This window comes from Pteropus medius, unplaced genomic scaffold, assembly GCF_902729225.1.
Source record: "Pteropus medius unplaced genomic scaffold, Ma_sr-lr_union100, whole genome shotgun sequence".
In the NCBI taxonomy this organism is placed as follows: domain Eukaryota; kingdom Metazoa; phylum Chordata; class Mammalia; order Chiroptera; family Pteropodidae; genus Pteropus; species Pteropus medius.
In genome coordinates, this window is record NW_024340696.1 from 10,513,374 (window position 1) to 10,535,830 (window position 22,457).

The 22,457-nt window shown below is 41.1% G+C and overlaps 1 protein-coding gene across 2 annotated transcripts in view; it reads right to left on the bottom strand.

The window, feature by feature from the left end:
* Positions 1–11,440, bottom strand: part of FBXO3 (F-box protein 3) — a 29,990-nt gene extending 18,550 nt beyond the window's left edge. Inside the window, exons 1-3 of one of the 2 annotated variants that reach the window (XM_039866644.1) lie at positions 11,281–11,440; positions 6,867–6,956; positions 4,421–4,584 (exon numbers count right to left, since the gene is read on the bottom strand). In XM_039866644.1, coding sequence (XP_039722578.1) covers positions 4,421–4,584; positions 6,867–6,956; positions 11,281–11,384 — 358 coding nt within the window. In that variant the 5' untranslated portion in view covers positions 11,385–11,440. Of the gene's footprint in view, positions 1–4,420; positions 4,585–6,866; positions 6,957–10,723; positions 10,880–11,280 lie in introns of those variants that run through there. The other variant, XM_039866653.1, reaches the window with a different exon arrangement.
* Between the last annotated feature and the right edge of the window lie 11,017 nt (positions 11,441–22,457).

The following is a 22,457-nucleotide window of genomic DNA, read 5'->3' on the forward strand; positions in this document are numbered from 1 at the left end:
CTGATTAGGTCAGGCCCACTCAGGATAATTTCCCTTTTGATGAATGATTAACTCAAATCTACTAATTTGGGAATTTAATTACATTTGCAAACCCCCTTCAGCTTCGACATATAATATGACGTAATCACAGGACTGAAATCAATATACCCACAGTACCACTCCCATTCAAGGAATCTATTATTACACCATGTATATACAGCAGGTGTGGGAATCTTAGGATCTCAGAATTCTGTCTACCACAGTGAGAAAGTTTAACATACCTCTCTCAGTAACTAATAAAATGAGTAGCCAAAAAAATTAGTAAGAGTGCATAGTATTTGAACGAGATTAACAATTTTTGCCTAATTACATATATAGTACTGAATCCAACAATGGCAGACTATACATTCTTTTCAAGTATACATGGAACATTTACCAAGGCAGATTATATACTAGACCACAGAAGAAATCACAACAAATATCGAATGACAACACTAAAGTGCTGGTAGGAATGTAACGTGGTAAAATCATTTTGGAAAATTAACAGTATCTTTTGAAGTTTAATATAAGCACAGTCTACAACCCAGTAAACTCAATCCTAGATATTTACCCGAAAAAAATACATACATATAAACATCAAAAATGATTTACATTTGTACTATTTACAATTTCTTTTTTACACTGGCATTATTTGTAATAGCCCAAAACTAGAAATAACCCCCAAATCCATCAACATGAATTGTGGTCTACTCATATAATGAAGTACTATACTGCAATAAAAATGAACAAACTAGTGTTACAGACAACACAGCTGAATCTCACAAACAAAATGGAAATAATTCACACAAAATACAGTTACTCATGCAATTTATCTAAAGTTCAAAAAGAGAAAACTACTTAGTGACCTTAGCAATCAGGAGAGTGGTTACCTCTGAAAAAAAGGAAGATTCTAGGTACAGATAATTATTCTACTTGACCTGGGGAGTGTTACAATGGGTATGTTCATGTTATGATAATTCACTGAGTATTAAACTTACGATCTGTGCACACTTCTACAGATTAGTTAATATCACTAGTGATAACATATGGAAATCACGTATCCACATATAAGTGACAAGAGGTACATTTCACCTCTGTGGTAATCTTTTTGAAAACCCATTACTCCAGGCTAGTCATGAGTAATACGTCAAACAATGTCAGTTGGAGGGACATTCTACAAAATACCTGACCAGTACTCCTTCAAACTGTCAAGGTCATGAAAGACAAGGAAAAACTGAGAAACTGCCACAGACTAGCGGACACTAAGGAGACATGACAACTAAATGTAACGTGGTATTCTGGATTGGACACAGGAATTGAAAAAGGACGTAAATGGAAAATCTGGTGAAATATGAATAATGTCTGGAGTTTAATTAATAATATTGTGCCAATGAAGACTTTAGTTTTGACAAACGTCCCACAGGGCATACATTAGGGGAATCTAAAACTGGGTGAGGGGTGTACAGGAGCTCTCTGTACTATATTTGCAACTTCTCTGTAATCTAAAATTACTCCAAAATAAAAACTTTGTTAAAAATAAAGTTTAGTACAAAACAAGCTGAATAGCTGCCTGAACGAGAAGTTGGATGAGGAAAGAAACTAATATTTATATAGTTAGTGCTACCTGTTGGATATTTAACATACAATATTAATAAACCAAGCATTTCTTGAAAAGAGACAGCTAGAGAGGAAAAAACAAATATGGCAAAAGAGAAACAAAGAAATATATGTTTACAAAACAGTGAAATCAAGGTTTAGAGAAGCATCCTACTATTATAGAATTTGGGAGTCAGACAGACCAGGTGAAATCTCACCTCTACCACTTACTGACTGATCTCTGGCAAGTTATATCATCTTTTTAATCCTATTTCTTCATCTGCGAAATAGGAGCCAATACCACCTAACTGAGAGAATTATAGTGAGGATTAAATAAGTGTCATGTGCTTAATAAAGTGCTTACTGGCACTCAATAAATGTTCATTTATTTTCTTGTCCCCTAGCCTACCTGCATGAGGAAACAGTGAAAAGGTTACTAGGAGCCAAGAAACCTAGAGTTCTATCTCTGTCACTGACTAATTATGGGACCTTGTGTAAGTCATCCAAACTTGCTGAGCCTGTTCCTTCACCCCTGTAAAATGAAGGGATTAATATAAACCAGGGATTGGCAAACTATAGCCTGCAGGCCAAATCCCAGCCTGCTGCTTAAATAAACTTTTCTTGGAACAATGTTATCCCCATTAGCTTTGGTGATAACTATGGCTGCTTTCCCACAACAGCAGCAGAATTAAACCGTTATAATAAAGACACTGTTTGCCCCTCAAAGCCTAAAATATTTACTCTCTGGTCATTTAAAGAAAAACTTTGCCAACACCTGGTGTAAATGATCTCTAAATGCTCTTCCGAGTCTAAAATTTTAAGCCAACATGTAAGGTAAATATGAAATTTGAAGATATATGATCTATACCAATAGATAGATTGATAGATGATATATTAATGTATCATAAATTTTAAGATACTTATAAAAATTTCCCCAAGCCCAATATCTATTTGTTTTCCAAGTTTCCTTTCCAGCTGCTATCTCAACAACCTTGAAATTGAGTCAGAGACTATGATTCCTGAAGTGGCTAGGTTCCTAACTTAGTCCTAAACTCACAGGCATAGCATTCTTAGAATCTCCAGCAGTCTAGATATCAAAGAGCCCTTGTCCTATTCTAACTCATAGCAAAGCCCCCAGAGAATTGGCACCTGAGAGTAAAACCACAACCACAACCTCATCTTCAACCACTAGGTACAGAACAGTGAGCAGGGGGGCCTGGGAATACTGGAGGAGAGGGGAGGGGAGGGAAGGGAAAGAAAAAGAAAAAGAAAAAGAAGAAAAAGAAAAAAGGAGAAGAGGAAGAAGCTGCTATGTATCCTTAGTTTTTTCCTTTCTTGGTACCTCTGTGCCTGAAAGGAGAACTATGTCTACATTCTCATATTCCAAATGTCCTAATATTGAACTAGCTCTCTAAGGATCCCAAGATTCTAAACAAAATAGGATAGGTCCTTTCTCTCTTCAACTACTGTTAAGACCATAGCTCTGGAGACAGCACTATATTCAAATCTGGTTCTGCCTTTTGCTCTGTGATGTCAAACAACTTATTTAGCTTTTTATGTCTTGGGTTGTTCACCTACAAAATAAGAATAGTAATTACCTGACAGAATTTTGGCAAATTAAATGGAATGATACAAAGTATTTAGCTTAGTGCCTAGCTTTGTGTTTAGTAAATAGTAGCTATTTACTAAATATCACTTACCTATTTTACATATCACCACAAATATATATTTTTGGAATTATTTTCTTCTTGAAATTATTTAACCTCATATACCAAGCAGATAATATTATTATCTTCCAAGGAAAAAAGCTATTAAAAATATTAGTCAAGGGCACATTCCTTCAAGGCTCTACTCTCTCTGCTAAATCATTCTTTCTTCTACCTCTTAGCAATTCAGTTTCAAGTACCTGGCCATGTGATCATGATTTGTATGAAATTCATATTTGCATGAGAAGTTACAGTGAAACTATGAAATGTCAAAGAAATACTGTTTCAAAAGAGACCTTACTGCAAAAGGAATACATGTGAGTATAAATGATCCCAATTTCAGCTTATCAAACCAAAACATGTATAAAATTCCTTTTAGTGGAGAAATCTGAAAAAACTTGGAGGCTAAACCAGATAAGTAGCAATATATCTGCAATCTAAGTACTTTCTTGGGCATAAATTAAAAAACCAATTTAATACCGCTAGCTTCTTAATATTTCTTGCCAAAATTGGAAAATAACAGTGTAGTATAAAGAGTACAGATTCTGGGATCACATAGACCTCAGTTCAACTCTTTGTTTTTATTATTCTGTAAATATCAAAAAAAAAAAAAGCGGATGAAAGTTTTCCTTACTCTACTATACTATTCTTATACTCTTAAAGACTCCAAGTCTTTCATATTTGGTTTTTCTAAATATTAGACTGCCAAACATTTAGTTGTACTGAAAGCAGAAAAGAGGTTGATAACAGCAGGCAGTTTTTCAATGAAAAAATCTTTTAAAAGAAATCACAATAGTTATCCTTAAGCAATCTTTGCCCTATTTGTTTCTTTATATAAAACAAACACAAGCATAAAAAGAGTTCGGCTTTCCCTTCTAATAAATGATCACACTGGTCCAGAGGTAGGCAAAACTACAGCAGGCACTATAGCAAGGGTCCTTTTAGCAATATAGGCTATTTCCTTTGCCAAATGTGAATGGGGAATTACAGATAGTGTTGGATGAGCACAGATTAGCATAAATGATAGAGACCCAAAGTCATTTACCCTATTTATACTATAGTAACTAAATTGAGGAAGGGAGACCCTGCATTCCCAGTACCTTTCAGAGATAAAACCATCCGAGGACATCTGGGCTCCAAATATTTCTTGAGATCATCCCAGGCCTTTTTAATAGCAGCATAATGGTCTATGTATCTTCCAACATCAGAGTAAGTATCAATGAAGAGAGATTTCCAACATTGATTCTTCTGTGTTTTTTCTTCCCTAAACGAATTACGGAAGTTAAGTTAAACATCTTTTAGAATGAAATTAGCACATATTTTAGACATTTACCAACATACTTTATTGGAAATCTGTGGTTACTTTTGCCTTCCTTTTCATTTATTTGAGCCAGAAATGAAGACTAGATAGCAGAAAGTGACACATCAAAAAACATAACAGGAATTATTGCTGGCATGGTGAGATTATGAGTCATTTATTTCCTTTCTTATTTTTTCCTAAGTTTTCTAATCTTAATAAAATGTGAAGAGTATATGGGGTATGAATCTCAACTGACTCCTAAATACATACCAATCATAAAATTTAAAAATGAATATGTACAGTTGACCCTTGAACAATGCAACGGAGGTTAGGGGCATGGATCCCTCTGAGCCCCCAGACAAAAATCCGAGTATAGCTGTGACTCCCCCAAAACTTAACTACTAATAGCTACTGTTGATTGGAAGCCTTACCAATAACATAAACACTTGATTTACACAAACTTTGTATGTTATATGTATTGTAGACTGTATTCTTACAATAAAGTTAAGCTAAAGAAAATATTAAGAAAATCATAAGGAAAAGAAAATATATTTACGGTATTTCTCGAAAAAAATACAAGTATAAGTGGATCTAGGCAGTTCACATCCATGTTGTTTGAACTGTAGTTGTTCCATTTTACATAATATTTAGAATCTAATGAGATAATATTAATCTAATTTATTTACATTAGATTAGCTAGAAAATCATATAGCATCAAAGTAATCACATGATTCGACCTTTCTATTCGATACAATTCCACAATATTTATTGAGCACTTGGCCACTGAGGATATTAAAAATAAGGCAGATTTTTTGCCTTCAAAAAATGTATAGTCTTATCAGGGAGAGAGAATAAAGTGAAAAATTCAGAGTCAGAAATGGTACAAGATAAGGCAGCCGCAATGGGCCTTAACATACTAATGAGCTTGTACTTTATTCTGTAGAGAATGAAGAGCCACTGAAAAGTTTTTTTTTTTAGATTAACTTTATTGGGGTGACATTTGTTAATAAAATTATATAGGTCACTGGGGTTTTTAACAGGATAGTTAAAACAGCAGAATTCTGGCTGTGGTGTGGGAGTGGCACAGACATGAGTTAGGAGAGTTTTGTAGTAGTCCTGGTAAGAGATATCAACTGAATTAAAACTGGGGTAGCTAGATGAAATGAGTAGAAAGGTTCAAGAAATATAAAGAGGCTAAAATCAAGCATGGTGATTGAATGAGTGGAGAGAGGAAAAGAAAGAGAGAGAGAAAGAGAGAGAGAGGGAGGGAGAAAAGAAAGAGATCTAGGATGATTTCTGTTTCTGGCTTAGATGTTCCCTGGGTGGATGGGATAGTACTGCCATGAAGACCAGGAAAGCAGGAAGATCAGGTTTACGGATGGGGAAAAGAATCATTCAGGGTGGTGTTTTTTGCGGGGGAGTGGTGGTAGAAGGGAAATATTCTTTCATGCATGTAAATAATATATATATATATTTATCAAAACCCAAAAAAGTACCAAAGAACTTATGATAAAAAACACTAGTCTCCTGTTCTAAGCCCAATACATCAAAGGAAACTTTAGTTATTTCTAGAAGTTAATTCTAAATGTTTATGCCTGTAGTTCCCGATTTATCAATCTATCTATTGATACCCTAAAATAAAAGTATTATTTAAGCAATATTTAAAATTCCCTCTTCCCCAGTCTTCCTCCTCCTGTTTAATAGCTCTGTTAGTTTTAGTTCTATTGAGTAGCTTGCAGCTTTAAATAATATACTTAAACCTCTATTTCTTGCTTTACCAACTTCAGTCACTAGCTGATTCCCCTCAATCTAAGAAAAAGATATTAGCAATCCTACCCTTTCTTTCACCTTCCTCAACTCCCACCTTCATTCATCAACACTTTTATCCTGTCAATTTATTAACATTTACTGAAGTCAGAAAACCTTGTGGGTCATCCAATGGAAAGGTCCAGCAGACAGTTGTGCAAACAAGTCTGAAGCCCAGTGGGAGATGTCATGGATGCAATTCAGGTTCAGGAATCAGGGGCACACGGGTAGTCACTAGAAACCACAACAGTGCATGCAGGAGAATTCACAGAGCAAGAAGAGCAGCGGGCCAAAAATGAAGCTTGGAGAATACCGCATTTATTGGCAGGCACGAGAGTCATCAAAGGAGAGAAAGAAACAAGGGTTACAGGGGACTATCAGTACAGACTATGAAAAGCCAAGGGCCCAATTTCAAGAATACATATTTCTCAAATACTCACTCAGATATCAGCCAGTATTTTTTGCAATGTCTTCTCCATAGCGGATCATGACTTGATAGCTGGCTAAGTCTTCGACTGACATAGCAACAACTGACCATAACCAGATTCACAGTTAGTAAAAAAAAAAAAGAAAAGAAAAGAAAACAATTTAAAATAAAGATGAAAATATTCAATGTTAAGTTTTGTTCTATTCCTTTTGCTTTCCTTATTTTCTATTTTCTACCCTTATAATTGCAAAACAATATTCTCTAAAAACTGTTTAATGTGTTAGCTAATATAATTACCTTGTGAGTACTGAAATCTTAACTATTTGAGTTCACAAATAACCCCTCAACTCTCTACAACTACAATTTTCACATGAAAGTCTATAAAACCTATAAACCATTGAAGTTAATTTCAAATCAAAGAAACTTCATATATTTATTATTGGGACAATAACCATTTCTGCATATAGGAAGAAATGTTATTCAGGTAAGACAAAGTGGTTTTTCTTTTTTTTGGTAAGATCTGCAAGACATTTGATATTAAATAAATATACATGCTTTTTGTTTGTTTTGTTCTAATCTTTTCTTAAAGGAAAGAAATACTGCAGCCAAAACCACTTTTTAAGTATAGCAATTATTGAAGAGCCCACCTATAAATAAAAAGTGTCAGATTCATAACAATTCTATTTCAATGTCCATGGCTACTCAAGTTAGTATCAACTGCTCAAAAACATGGAATGTTAGAAACAAGTAATTTTCTTATTATATATTTATAATAGAATAATGCTCCTATCCTGTAAATTTTACCTTATTTAATTTGCAAAAAAAAAAAAAATGAACCTAAGATTAGGAAAATGAATTTCTATCCTTTCAGAAAAGGAATCACAAGTTACAGAGCATAGGTATTGAAAGATCTCACTTATTCAATAGCTAATCGACTAAGGAAATCTTAACTCACATGAAGTTTGTCAAGGCCATGAGTGGAACATGTTAAAAACCAATCGATGGTAAACAGAATAAATAGCCTTTGTTTCATTTTCAGATTTTACACAAAATTTATCCTCATCCTATTCTGCCAAGCTCACAAAATATGCAAACTAACATTTGCAAATGCAAGAATTCCTCCAGTTTTGTGATTCAGAGTCCATTCCCTCTTTTCTTGATCCCTGTCCCTACCTACACTGTCCCAAGAGTTAAACAACATAAAAGAACTTCTGGAATCAGCACCAAAGGTTATTTGGATGCACATCAAGCATGAGAACTACTGTTCTAGAGATTCTGACTCAATTGGCTTGGGGTGAGATCTGTACCTCAGGCATGTGTATGTTTGAAAAGTGCCACATGTAATTCCGATACACAGTGAGGGTTAAGAAAGACTAGTACACAATAGATCACCCTGAAATGGCGAAGTAGATTTAAACTACGCAGCTGATATTACATAATGACCCTAAGGAACTAATCCAATCCAACTCAATCCAGCTCAGCAAATATATGTACCAAAAACCAGAGTTTAGTAATGGGCAGAGCACTTGGCAAAGATGGGCTGTACAGTGCAGGAAGGAAGTTTCAGTACACCAGAAACTTTTCTGTGGATAAAATTTGATGGTATCTGTGATGGTTAATTTTGTGTCAACTTGCCTGGCTAAGGGATGCCCAGATAGGTCACTAAACATTATTTGTGGGTGTATCTGAGAGGATGTTTCTGGAAAAGATTAGTATTTGAACTGGTAGACTAAGTATACCAGGTGGCCCTCCCCACTGTGAGTGGGTATCATCCAATTCACTGAAGGCCAAAGTAGAACAAAAAGGCAGAGAAATGTTGGATTTGCCCTCTGCCTGACGCTTGAGCTGAGACATGGGTCTTTTCTTGCCCTTGGCATTCCTGGTTCTCAGGCTTTCAGATCCAGACTGGAATCTACACCATCAGCTCTCCAGTTCTCAGCCCTTCGAATTATACCACCAGCTTTCTTGGGTGTCCAGCTTGCAGATGACAAGATAGTAAGACTTCTCAGCCTCCATAATTCAGGAGCCAATGCCTTACAATAAATCATATACATATATACATGTTGTATTGGTTCTGTTTTTCTCAAGAACCCCAATACAGTACTCAACTCAGTTCACTTTCACAAGCATTTATGGAGGGGTCATGTCATTTCTGTTTAAAAATGAGATTAATACCTAAAGCATTTAAAATGAAATCTGATCTCTTTACCTTGGCTCACAATGTCCTGCATAATCTCACTAGTCTCTTCTCAAGCCACTCTCCCTGTGAGTCACTCCCTACCTCCCGCAATGCCAGTCTTCTCGCTCTTCCAACAGGCCATTCTATTGTCCAATCGGCTTCTGAACACACTGTTCCCTCTGCCCGAACTGCTCTATGGCGTTCTTCATAAATGGCAGCTCTTTTCGATTTGAATTGATCATCTTCCCACCCACATTCCTTAACAGAGCAATTGATTTATTTTCTTCAAAGCACATAGCATGTCTTGTATTATGTACTTGTTTTCCATCTTGCTCACGACTGTAAGCTTCCTGAGCCTTATCTGTCTTGTTCATTATTGTATCCCCAACATTTAACAGGCTGGCACATAGCAGGCACTCAAAAATATCTGTGAATAAATGATGAATACAAAGATAAACAAGACAGTCTTTACATTTAAGAAGTTGACGATCTATCTGGCACGGCAAATAAACTCTGCAGAGGAAGGAAGAAGGTAGAGTGCACGATCAGGAGAGGAGTCTTAAAGAAATTTCATCCTGCCAGGTTAAGAGGTCGAGCAGGACAAGGCATTCCAAGAAGGTCAAGAGCTTAAGCCACAGAACAAAAGAACACACACACACGTGTGTGTGTGTGTGTGTGTGTGTGTGTGTGTGTGTGTGTGTGTGTGTCTGTGATGTGTGGTGTATGCTGGCAGAGGTCTGATTTGGCTAGAGTGGACTGTGCCAAATGATAAGGGCCTGAAATGCTTCCAGAATTTAGGTTATAGTCTGGAAACCAGGGGCATCATAAGTTTTTAAGAATGATAGCCAGATCTGTCTTAGATCATTCTGGGAGCTATGTAGCCCATAGATCAAAACAGCGTGTGTACGTGTGTGTTGGATTTGTAAGAGGCTATACAACAGAATATTTCAGATAACAGTTTGCATCTGGAAGAGCCTTTTCCAAAGAAAAGATAAACTTTATTTGTTTTTGTTCAAGCCTGAGTAGAGAAAAATTTATTTTCTAGAAAAAATAAGTGTACTAAAGTACTAAAGTGGATAGCAGTCAGAAAGTACTAAAATGGATAGCAGTCAGAAACTGGAGTTGTCCCTCTGTTACCACTTAGCTAGGCCAACCGACAGCTACCAGTAACTCCAAAAAGGCTGTATTTCTAAAAGGATCTCTGATAACACAGGGCACAATGGCTAGAATCTAATGGTTAATCCAAAAAACAAACAAAATCTCCTTTCGATTTTGGGGGGGGGCGGAGAGGGATGATCAGTTCAAATCGAAAAGATCTCGCCTACCCATCATTAAGAGGGCGACTTCAACAAACGAATCTCGCCTACCCATCCTTAAGAGGGCGACTTCACTTCCTCTGCAAATATATGTGGTGGCACAAGAAAGACAGAGCCATGCCACCAGCTGTCAAGGGTATAAACAGCGCCATTTCTTTCGCCATCCCAGACAGTCCCAAGCGCTGAAGGAACTGGGCTTTCAACCACCCTCACTAGCAACCGGTGTCTATTTTTGGAACAGGTGCTGGCAATCTGGGAAACCCAAAGCATACAAGAGAGCAAACGGTCACCTGTATCGCACAAACAGAAGTCAGTACCAAAACACAAAATCCAACATGCAACCCTGAGGAGGAGGGCTGGGAGCAAAACAATTACCGAGAACAAAAGTCCGAAAGTGTGCCCAGCCACATGTTACGGTGCCGCGGAAGTTGCACCTGGGGGTCAGTGGGTCGCCTGGCCTTCTTCTCTCAGGCGCCCCGCCTGCCCATTCGAGGGCCCTACTCTGAAGTCCGGGGACCCAAGCAAAGAAGAGCGCTCGGACCACAAAGGGCCTTTCCAAGGCGGCCAGGGCTGGGCCACATCGGGCGGAGACCGGAGGGTGGTGGGGGTGGGGGCTGGGGTCGGCGGGGCGGCAGCGGGGAGCAGTACCTCCCCTCTTTGAACTGGGCCTCGCCGAGGCCTGGGAGAGAGGGCTCTCGTCGCTCCTGAGGCCTGGGCCTTGCACAGCAGGAAGACCTCAAGGCGGGCCCTTACCGTCCCTGACTCGCCTCGGCCCCCGGGTGGCTCTGCAGGACCACAGAGGTCCTGGCGTCACCTTCGGGTTGACGCGGGGAGTCCAAGTCCCGTCCGTGAGCCGGGCCTCAGTCCCTCCTGCCTCACCGCCTCTTCCCGCCCCCATAACCCCACGCCAGCGACGCGCGTCGTCCCATTACTTGATTAGGTCCCGGTAGTCCAAGAAGGATAAGATGAGGAGCAGGGGATCGGTGGGCAGCGATTCTAGGGTCAGAGGCGCCGACTCGGTCTCCACGGCCGCCATCTTGCCTGGCCCGGTGCAGGCCTGACCCCGCCCAGATCCCGCCCCGGCCCCGCCCCCGCCGCCAGCGCCGGAGCCGCTCCCCAGCTGCTCGCACAGGTTTGTTATGTAACCGCCTGGACAGCCCCGCCCACGGGGCGGGCCGAGGGCCGGCGCTCGGGAAGGCTCCGCCTGCCGCCCGGGGTGGCGGGGGCGCCCTGCGCCAGCGCCGTGGGAGCGCTCTGCGTCTCGGGTCCCGGCTCAGTTAAGCTGCTCGATCTCTGCGGGGTGCCCACGTGCTCCCCCTCGGGTCTCTCGAGCTCTCCGCTGCCATTCTGGTCCCTGAACTTGCCCATCCTGGACCCCTTTCAGTTCCAAAATCTTCCTGGGTCCCTCTAGTACCTCAAGCAAAATTTTGCACCCGGTATCCTCGAAGACTGGCCCCAAATCTCGCACTAAATCCTCTCCTCCCTTGGCCTCCAAATCCACTGCTTCTCTCCGTTTTACAACCTAGAAGCCCTTAATGTCCCTTCGTCAACCTCCTTCGCCCCGCGTGTCCCTTCTGTGCAGCTAGGCGGCTCTGAGCCATATCCGCTAAGTGGGGGCATAGTTGGGAGCCGGCCACAGGCTCCTGGGAAAGGCTCTTCTCCCAAACTGGGGTAATGATCATCGAGGGCCTAATTTTAACCCCAAGTTAAAGGTGCGCAGGGACTGAAACTAAGGGTCAGCCACTGTCCCTAAATTTAGTCGTTATGGTTATTTTTTGGCCTATTGGGGCAACGCCATGTGTATAGTAAATGGATTTTTGTTTTGTTTTATTTTTGCCAAGGTTTAATCTCTGTGGTTTAAGTAGCAAGGTATGAAGGGATGAGCTAATCCCCCGCCCCCACACCCCTCCCGGGGAGTAATTGAGGCAAGATTCAGCCTTGCTAAAGTGGTATTTAAGTGCAAGTGGGACAATTGTCATGGATTGTGAGCTAAAAAATACATCGCTTACCTTGCCTATTTCTTTCTTTTTCTTTGCTTTTCCAAAAGAAGTATAATATCAGGGGCTTTGGGGACTCAGGTCAGGCAGACCTGTACTGAATACATTTGTCATTTACTAGCAGTGAGATGGTGTACTAGTTAACTAAATTCTATGAGCCTGTTTACTCATCTTGAAAAACCATCCCTGCCCTAAAGTGGTTTATGGACTGTAATGAAGCTTCACGTAGAGTGCCTGGCTAGATATTCTATATATATATATATATATATATATATATATATATATATATATATATATATATATATATATATATATATATATATATAAATTTCCCAAGCCTACACATACTTCTATCACTAAGTTTTCCAAACTTTTCCATATCTTGGAAAAAGTTTCCTCCCAAGTTTTTGGAAAAGTGGAAATGATTTCCCCACACACAAAAAACTCCATTTCCTCGATTCACCATACCATTAATGCTTTATGGTTTTGTCTAATATTTATAACCCTCTACCCCCCCCCGCACCCCCACACATACACAGACAGTATTACTCATGTTTATTTTCTGTATCTTATGATGTTTTGACAAACTAAAAATCTTGCTGGCTAGGGAGAGACTGTCCTCCCAGGACTAGCTAATTTCTAAAGGTAGCAAACAAATTACTCGGGAGAACACCTCTCGTATGCAAGCCAACTGCCCCCTTTATCTAACTTTTACACACCAAGCTGATATTTCTCTTGCTCTAAATCATCCCAGGGCCCAGTACCAGGCAGCTAGATAAAACCTCTACAGCCCAAAGCCCACTATTCATTGTTCAAACTAGCCAATTCTCAGCTGTTTGCTCGGCCCTACCCTGCCTTCCCTTTATGAGAAACCCCAGTAAAGGCTCTGGCCTAAATTTTTCCCTTTGCTCCTGCTTCTGCCTCCTGACCAAAACCTGATTCTTCCACTGCGGCCCTGTGTGGAGTGTTGTGTCCCCTTCTCCAGGGAAATATCTTCTTTCAATAGCATTGGCTTTGTCATGTCACTCAGTGACCCCCACAAATTAAAACTCTATGGGTACAAACGAGACACTCACCAAGCAAAAAACAAAAACTAATCCCTCTGCTTACATCTCTGTACTTCAAAACTAACTACACACATATTTAGAACATTTATTGAATTAGATTCAGATCAGTTGTTCCCTGTTCGTCTTTCTCACCAGACTGTAAACTCAGTCTTTTTCATCCTTGTAACTCCAGGGCCTACTATGGCATTCAACAGGTAGAAAATTTAATTCAGGTTGAATGGATCAAAATAGAGAGTTATTTCTGTTTATAAGGGAACCAGACATATATATATAGGTAAATGCTCATAAAGGTATTTGCTCCTAATTCATGTTTGTCTCTACTTCTCCCTCAGATGGGCTACTTTACTTGTTTTAAGTCCAAAAGCTGGTAAGGGTTTCAAGTACACTGCATTTGCTTCTGCTATCCTATTATATTTTCCTTTCTTTTGAACTTGGTCTGGTTATAACCTAATGAGATGACCAAAAGTATGAAGTTGCCCTACTAGCATGGCTAGGATTAAGGTGAAACAAGAGAGTCACTTACCTGGGGCACAAAATTTAAGGGGGTGTCCCCCCAAAACCCTTCAATAATTAAGATAATATTTTAATGCAATATTTTAAAAAATCAAAAGTAATGCAAAAAAAAAAAAAAAACCACAATAAATAAAATACCAACATCCTAAAAAACCAGGATCTCACAGTGCTCTGTAAGCCATATTAGATCCTAAGGCCAAAAATGTTTACCTAAATATATGTGGCTCTCTTTTCTTTTTAAATGATTATTCCTTACTCACCGAAAAGCCAGAAGGGGTGCTCAGGCAGAGGACTTGTTTCTCCCAGGCGGCTGGACCCAGAGCCCCTGCCGCCCTCCCTAGGCCCTCTTTCCCAGGCTGCCAGGCTCTGCCACTTCCCACTCGGGCAAATCTCATAGGGTTGCTGGCCTCTTCTGTAACAGCTCATGTCTCCCTGGGACAGGTGGTCTCAACACAGTCTCCATTTTTCTCCCTAACATGGTATGAAGCAGGGAGGTTGAGGAAGGTTGGGGGAGCAATGCAGGTGAGCAGGACCCAGGAGAGACTTTTCCTGGGCTATGGCTTCCTATCACTATCCCCCCTGCCCCCACCCGTACCCTCAGTAATGGCTGGAAAAGGGGTAGGAAGAGGAAGCCCAGGACTTAGTTATTTGGGTCCTCTGGCCTAAGGTCGAGGGTGAGGGCTTCAGAGGTTGTGTGCCTGGGTGGGAGAAACAGTCCCTCCAAGTCTGCTAATGTTTTGTTTGGAAGCTAGTTTCTAAAGGGCATAGAAGGATTTCACTAAAATAGTATTCGCTTGCCATTAATATTCCTATGGTAGGTGAGAAAGCACAAGGTTCTGAAAGAAGAGTTCTTATGTGGCATTTTAAATAAAGGTTTTCCTGTTCTCTCAGGAATAGAGATGGATAATGCTTAAGAAATAACTATACTTACCAGTTCTTTTTAGAACCCCAGTGTCACCTTGGTCTGTGGCAAAGCAGTTCTTAGCGCACAGTGCCCTGCCTCTGGGTAATTATATCGTAGCTTTGTCAGCGTCAGGGTTCCCTTGGTTGTTCTGGTAAATCCCTCAGTCATTTATTCATATCTTTTCGAGTGCGAGGGTCTGGGCTAGGGACTCTAAGGGATCGAGATGAACACAGTGCGGTTCCTGCTTTGATGCAATTACTCTTTAGAAAGTGAGAGATATACTTGCTAACTGTTGGATTAGGGAGAGACAAATCCACATGGCCCTCATGTCTCATTTTCTCCCTCATTCTCATGGTTTAACAACTAGCTGCCTCAGCAGATCTGAGTTTGCTGAGAGGCAGGACAGGCAGTCACCAGATGCCGAGCTTTAGAGGCTCCTGCTAAATGGTGGCCTAGCTGTCCCCCACCCACCCACCCTGCCATGTATAAAATGCCATAGTTTAGGAACCCGCTCTACTGAACTCTTTCTGGTTTGTGTCCAGTCTTCCTCTGCCTAGTCTAGGGTCACCTCTCAGTGGGACACCAAAAGATGAAAGTTGGCATGGGAAGTAAAATGGGGGTGGGGGTCATGTGCACGCTCCTCCTTCTCTGCTTGTACCCAGTCCCTGTTTTGTATTTTATGCTGCATGGCATAGTAGTGTGTGTCCTGGGCCCCTGAATGGTAGCTGCATGAGGGTTATACCCCACTTTGTCTCATGCTAAGTGTTTTTGGAACAGGCCTTGTCCAGTTGGGCCTCTCAGGGGCAGAAAACATTGTCAGGAAATTCTCATGGGGTCCCGTCAGGTCACAGGGTGGCCGGGGCTGGACAGCACAAACCCTGATGTCAGCTCTCCTGGTTGTGCTGAGGCAGCTTGGGCATCTGGGAGCTCAGGAGATGAGGGGGTGGGAGGACCACGGTACAACTGCCAGACACCAGCTCCCCAAAACAAGTGCGTCGCCCAGAAGAAAAACCCTGGGCTGAAAGGCTGCTGTTGATTGGTCAAAAGGAGGCTTGCCTCTGCAGAACCCAGGAAAATTCAGGAGGATGCTCATGCTTTATGGTTGAAAACAGGGAGAAGGATAAAATTACAGGGATGTGTGAAGATTAGAGGCTGCCACTGCAGCTCAGAATGGCAGCCAGGCTAATAGGTAGCTGCAAAAATATGGAATGGATTTCTCTGCTTCTGTAGAGCAAAATACAGACAAACCCATGGCTAATGAGAGGCCTGGAATAGATGTAAGAGATTTAAAGGTACAGTTCCAGCAATCATTCAAACTAAGTTCTGAGACTTGGTCCCTTGCTCCTCCCTTAGGTGAGACTTTAAATATTCCTCAATTTGCTAAAGTCTGTTGTTTTGTCTGGAACATGTTTTTTTTGTTTGTTTGTTTGTTTCCAGCTTCTGTAATTGATGTGAACCTTCCAGATGCACCCGTGAGTGGACCCACCAATTGGATACATTTAAAGTGTCCCCGTTGTAACTTCTAAAATGGTAAATACTGAAGGTGTGGCCAAAATGGCCTATAATCCCCAAGTTTGCCAAGATTGCATCAGTTAAACAATGTCTCTTACTAGCGGCAGAGAAAACGCAGTATTCTCATGCAAGACGTAATACAGACCAGGGTGTCAAATAATGCCCTCTACCAATGCAGTAACTTGGGCCGGGAAAGCCACTGGTGTTTAGAGTCTTACTGTATCCTTTTGAGGCTTAAACAGGTCAGTTTGTCCACTGTTGTTCCTGTAGTGCAGGACAGACCTCATAAGGGTGGCTGAACCAGTGACACTTGGTATGCAGGCTTGGATGGATGAATGCTGTTTTTTTTTCTTCCAGAAGGGAAGAAGGGAAAAATCAGTCTCTGACCTGTGCTCTGCTCTGTGCCCCAGGAAGCTATGAACTCCTTCAACTGGGTTCCCTTGTCATCTGGCTTCTGGATCGGTTCAGCCAATGGGAAGAATTGGTAGGGGAGTTGGAGAAGGCAGGAGAAAAGAGGAATAAGGGTATTTAATCTCCACCAGCTGGGGTTTGGGCCATGGCTCTATTTTTCTGGGGCGATCACTGCTATTGGTGCCCTCGTTCAGATCTTCGGCTTGTCCAGCTCTGGCAACACTGCCCCTCCCATTGCTCTTTCAGGGCTAGAAACAGCTTCCTTCTGAACTAATCCCTGGGCATTTTACCATCCTAATTGGTTCCCTCATCTTGCTTGTACCTCTGTCAGTAATCTCATTGAATTCTGTTCCTTTATGGCCCTCTGAAAGTTTTGGCTGTTTCCCGACTGATATCATTTGCCTTCACCTACCTAGGCAAGGACTACTGTAACATACTCCCCAGAAGTACATTATCAGTGAGTTGAACTAATGCTAACACAATGAGAACTGCTGCTTAGGGACAATCGCTCTGCCACATTGATGCCACAAGCACTGAATGTACTGCACGCATTCCATTGCGTCCCATCTTGGAAAAGTTGACTGAAGATGGATCGACTTGGAAACTTTGGGAGGCGATGGGTGTGTTTCCTGCTTTGGTTGGTGATGGCACCATGGAGTATGTATATGTTCACACTCATCAAAATATATACATTAAATTGTGCATTTTTTTTGTATGTCAGTGATACCTCAATAAACCCATGAGAGAGAGAGAGAGAGAGAGAGAGATAGGAGAGAGGAGGAGAGAGAGAGAGAGAGAGAGAGAAATGATTCTGCCACTCATATGACCTTCTTGGGGGCTTCCTGTATGGCTACCGGCTAGCAGTAGGAATGGAGGCCCAACCTCTGATTGATCTATTTTGGAAACGACACTCTCCATATGTAGAAAATTTTACTATAACCTTCATACACCAGATAAGCAACCATATTTGAGGAGGGAACACCTGTGGGAAGAAAGCTTGAAAGCAATCCAATCATCAGTAAAGCAAACCTTGTTCTGAAGCCTCCTATCTCCTTCATATCCATGGAATTACGGATATCGGTGTTCAATCTCATGGCAGATTGGAGACTTTGGAAATGAGACTCCAGTTTCTTATCAGCCAAGTCGACAAGGTCTTCCGTTTGTTGCCAAGCCTGAAACTAGCCCATTCTGGAAAAATACTTTGTTATCTGACACTGTTACCTTGCATTGGATCCTGAACTGTCTGAACTGAAATACCCAGAAAGTTTTATAGAAATACAGAAATGGTACCTCCCATCAAGTCCCAAGCCTAGTTCCTGATACCTTAGTCAACTTCAGGAACAGGTGGTTGCCCACCCATTAGACACACACCCACCTAAGTTCACTGATTAAATAGCTTGCTTCTGAGATGGCCAAACACCATGGAACACCACAGACATAAATTGCTGAGGCCCACAGCACTAGACTTGCTAAATAATTGGCTAAATTTCGGGTGTTATTTGTGGCTGTAGGGCATACTGCTCTAAGATTAATGGAAATAGGCTTTGACACAGTGTGTCAGTTAGGAGCGTCTGAGAAACAGATGCCAAGATAGGATTAGATTGATGAGAGATGTATTGGGGGGTGGGGGAGAGGGGCTTGTGAAGAATAAAAGGGAAGGAGGGAGAGTGGGCAAAGAGAACCTTCAGACCATGATGCAGTTCTGATGCTGAGAAAAGAGAAGGCAAAGGAAGAAGGACAGGGAGGGAAGAATCTTAAACTGGACTGCAGCTCTGAGAATGTCTCAGCCAGGCCGATAGAGACTCTTAAAGCCAAAGCTGCCCACCAGAGAAGTCCAGAGACACACAGGATTTTCCTGCACTAATACCCCATCGTGGTCAGTCATAGGTTGGGAGCAACCCAAGGAAGCATGACTTGGGTGCAATAGCGCGGCAGGCAACATAAGGAGAATTATGTAGATGGATGGAATAAAATTGCAAGTCTAGAAATAACCCTGTACATTTAAGTCAATTGCTTTTCAACAAGGACGTTAAGACAATTTAATGAAGAAAGAATAATATTTCCAGCAAATAGTGCTGAGACAACGGGATAGTTACATGCAAAAAAAAAATAAAATTGATCCTTAGCTTCACACCATATACAAAAATTAATTCAAAATGGCTCAATAATCTAATATTACAGCTGAAATTGTAAAACTCTGAGAAGAAAACATACAGGTAAATCTTCATGACTTTCATAATGGATTCATAGACATGACACTAAAACCATGAGCAACAAAAGAAAAAGTAGATCAACTGAACTTTATCAAAATTAAAAACTTTTGTGCTTTAATGGACCCTATCAAGAAAGTGAAAAGACACCCATATAATGGGAGAAAATATTTCTAAAATATATATCTGATAAGGGACTTGTTTGTATATATGTCTGCCTCACCTGGACACAAACTCTGTGTCATGAAAGGAGGTGAGAGGAGGTCCTGAGTCCAACTCTTCTAGGTGGCCCTGGGAACTCTGTTTGTATCTAATATAGTAGGGTGTACGTCCTTGTCCTCTTGCATAATGGTTCCAAACACAAAGGCACCTATCTACATTGTCTCTAATGTTTGCAAGTGGTCATTTTACACTGGGCCACCTTAGGGGTGGGAAACATTTCTTAGGAGTTGTGTCAAGGGCTGGAGTCTGGGTGACCAGGATCTCAGGCATCTGCAAGCCCCAGAGTGGATGAGGCGGCCTCAGAGTTCAGGAATCTAGCCAGAACTCTAGGGGGGAGCAGGGGGGCGGGGGTCTGCTCTGAGATCCAGGAGGAAAGTGGAGGGGTCTCGGGGATTCTGCCAGCCACTGACGCCCAAAAGCGAGTGGGCTATTTGAAAAAGGTAGATTCGCTGCAGAAGGAAAAACCTGGTAGCGAGGCAGCTCATAGCTTGCAAAAGAGGATGGAAATGCAGCGCTGCAGGCAGGTTACAGCAGCTGTCAGACTAGCAGCCAGACTGATGGGCTGATAGAAAAACCTGGCGTGGACTTCGCTACTCCTTGAGGCAAAACAAACAAACAAACAAACACACAAACCCCTGACAAGCTCGTTGTCCAATGAGAAAACCTGGAATAGCTCTAGGAGAATTGCAAAGGCTAGACCAGTAGGAAACAGGACTAGGCCTGGGATTTAGTCCCAGATCCTCCCCTCACCCCCCACAAAAGGAGGCTCCAAATTTCCTGAATTTGCTGGAGACCGGAGCTTACATGGCGTAGTCTGTTCTTTTTGTTCTTTTGTCAGTCTGTTTAATTGTTACGAGCGATCTCGAGCTTGGGTCCTCGAAGGTCCTGATTGGATACATTCACAGCGACCCCTGTTGGTGGTGACTTTCTATAAACAATGCCAAGAACACTGCGAAAAATGACTTGTACTCAAGCTCGACTAAAGTTAATCATTAAAGTAATTTTCTTCCGCTTACCAAGAAAAGGAAAACAAAACAAACAAACCAACCTCGATTATGTAGGAATCCTGCCTAGGCAGGTTCTGCAGCTCCTGGCAGCTCCGCTTCTCTCAGTGGCTTTGTCACTCCCTCCTGCCCCATCTTTTGCATTACATCTGTCCACACCTCAGGGCAGGGTTTGGTCCTCTCTTGTGGTAGCGCAGGGATGCCCTTGCTTTCCTCTTCTCTCCCAGGAGACTGCCCACTTTTGTCTTCTTATTTACAAAGGCAGGGGCTAATCTTAGATTAAACTTTCTTCAAGTGGGGTTCGGAGAATTAAATAGATCCAATTATCACCCTCCACGGTCAACCACTAGTCTTTACGCAAATGTGGTGTGTATGTGAATGTTTTCTTGTGGAGAGGTTGATAACTTTCAAAGATGACCCCAGAATGCTCAACAGACTTAGACTCAGTACCTGAGGGATAGTCCTCAGAAAAGGTTGTCTTTGCCAGATTCCCTACTAGAGCCGGTATCAGTTCAGCCTTCTTTGGTGTCATCTACTCATATATATTCATTCTCTCCCTCTGTCTATCTCTTGCCTTTACCATCAACATACATGTTGATTTATGAGTATTGTGTTATTATTAGCTGTATTTATTAGTATTATATTAGTCTTGGGTTTCACATACTGTTGATTTTTTTATTTTTTAACATTTTACCTTCGTCTTAGAAGAAAAACCCGAAAATCATTCTTGGTAATTTGACTAGAACTGGAAGAGACAGAGCAGGTACTTTATAACTAGATCAGAAGTTCACTGGTGCAGATGTTCAGAAATGACTTCTTTTCGATCCAGGGAGAAGCAATCGATATGGTAGACCATATGGATACAGGAAAAAGCATCAAAGATGGAGGCTCAGAACAATAACCATAATGGTAATGTGGAGGTAATAAGAGTAATGGCAATAATTGCTAGCATTTATCTAGAATTCACCATGTGCCAGAGTCCACCTGAAGCAGCAGTAAGGCACAGGGCCAGAAATGCAACCAAGTTCTGGCTTGCTCCATATAACCTATGCTTTCACTTAAGGTTTTAGCGGGTAGAGAGCTTCAATAATAAAAATGAAATTTAACTCTAAACCAAGAGATTTTTTTTTGGTAGGAGTTTTGTCTATATTTTGTTCCTAGGACAGGCCCGATTTACCGTAAAAGACCATCCTCTCCTAAAGAGCCTGTTTTTGAAGACTGTTGATCAGTCAGCTTTAGTGCAGATCCTTAGACATAGCTGCCATTCTTTTTATGTCTTCCAAAGCATTTATTCCTAGGTTCACATATATCCAGATTGTTCAAAGCAAAAAGAGAGAAAAAAGGAACTGATAAGCACAAACTCTTGGGGGGAAGACTAAAAACCTGATCGTTGAAATACCATGGACCATGTCACTTTACTTCTTGCCTATAACAGTGACATTCCTCTGGGAATTGTATCAGCTGGGCAAAACTCAGGGATCGATATTTGTACTCTGAAAATGCATTTGGTGAAGAAAGACAATTGTTTATAAACTTCAGAAATTGCCAGTTTTCAAGTTATATCTCAGGCGAACCCTCCTTCCTATAGGTTCTGAGAAATACTGGCCACCCATTTCTACCGACCTTCCTTTTTCTTCAATCCCAAATGAGAGACAATAATGATCACTATCTTTAACTTATGCGTTAACTGTTTTCAACTCGATAATAACAACAATGGTGATGATAATAGAATAGTATAAAATGCAGGTACTAATGCAAAAATGCCCCTTATACTGCCTAATTAATTGTAGGTCACTCAGTAAATATTTATTGAATTGTAATCTGTTGCAAATCAACGAAGATTTACTGAGTGCTAGTAAATACATGATTTTATGGTATCCTGGATAAAATGATAAACAGACAAGGCCCTGGCATTATGTGTTTTGTTTTCTGTTTTGTCATTGTTTTTCTTGTTTCCTAAGGAGAGGTATTGTGTTTCGCATGCAGAGATGTGATAGGTGATCATAACATTTGATTCCAAATCAGGAGACTCAGATGCTAGTTTTTGCTTTGAAAGGAATAAGTAGTGTGATCTCAGACAAGTCATTTAATGTCTTAGTATCATCTGAACAACGAAGATGGTTAATCTTAATTTTTACATTTTTAAGAGCTTTGCCGGCTATAATATTTCCTTATTTGGTTTAGAGTTTGCAACATCCAGTGTTGGGAGGGCAATTGGGTTGACTGGATACAGTTTGCTTACAAGTCTACCTTCCAGGATTTGGTCTAA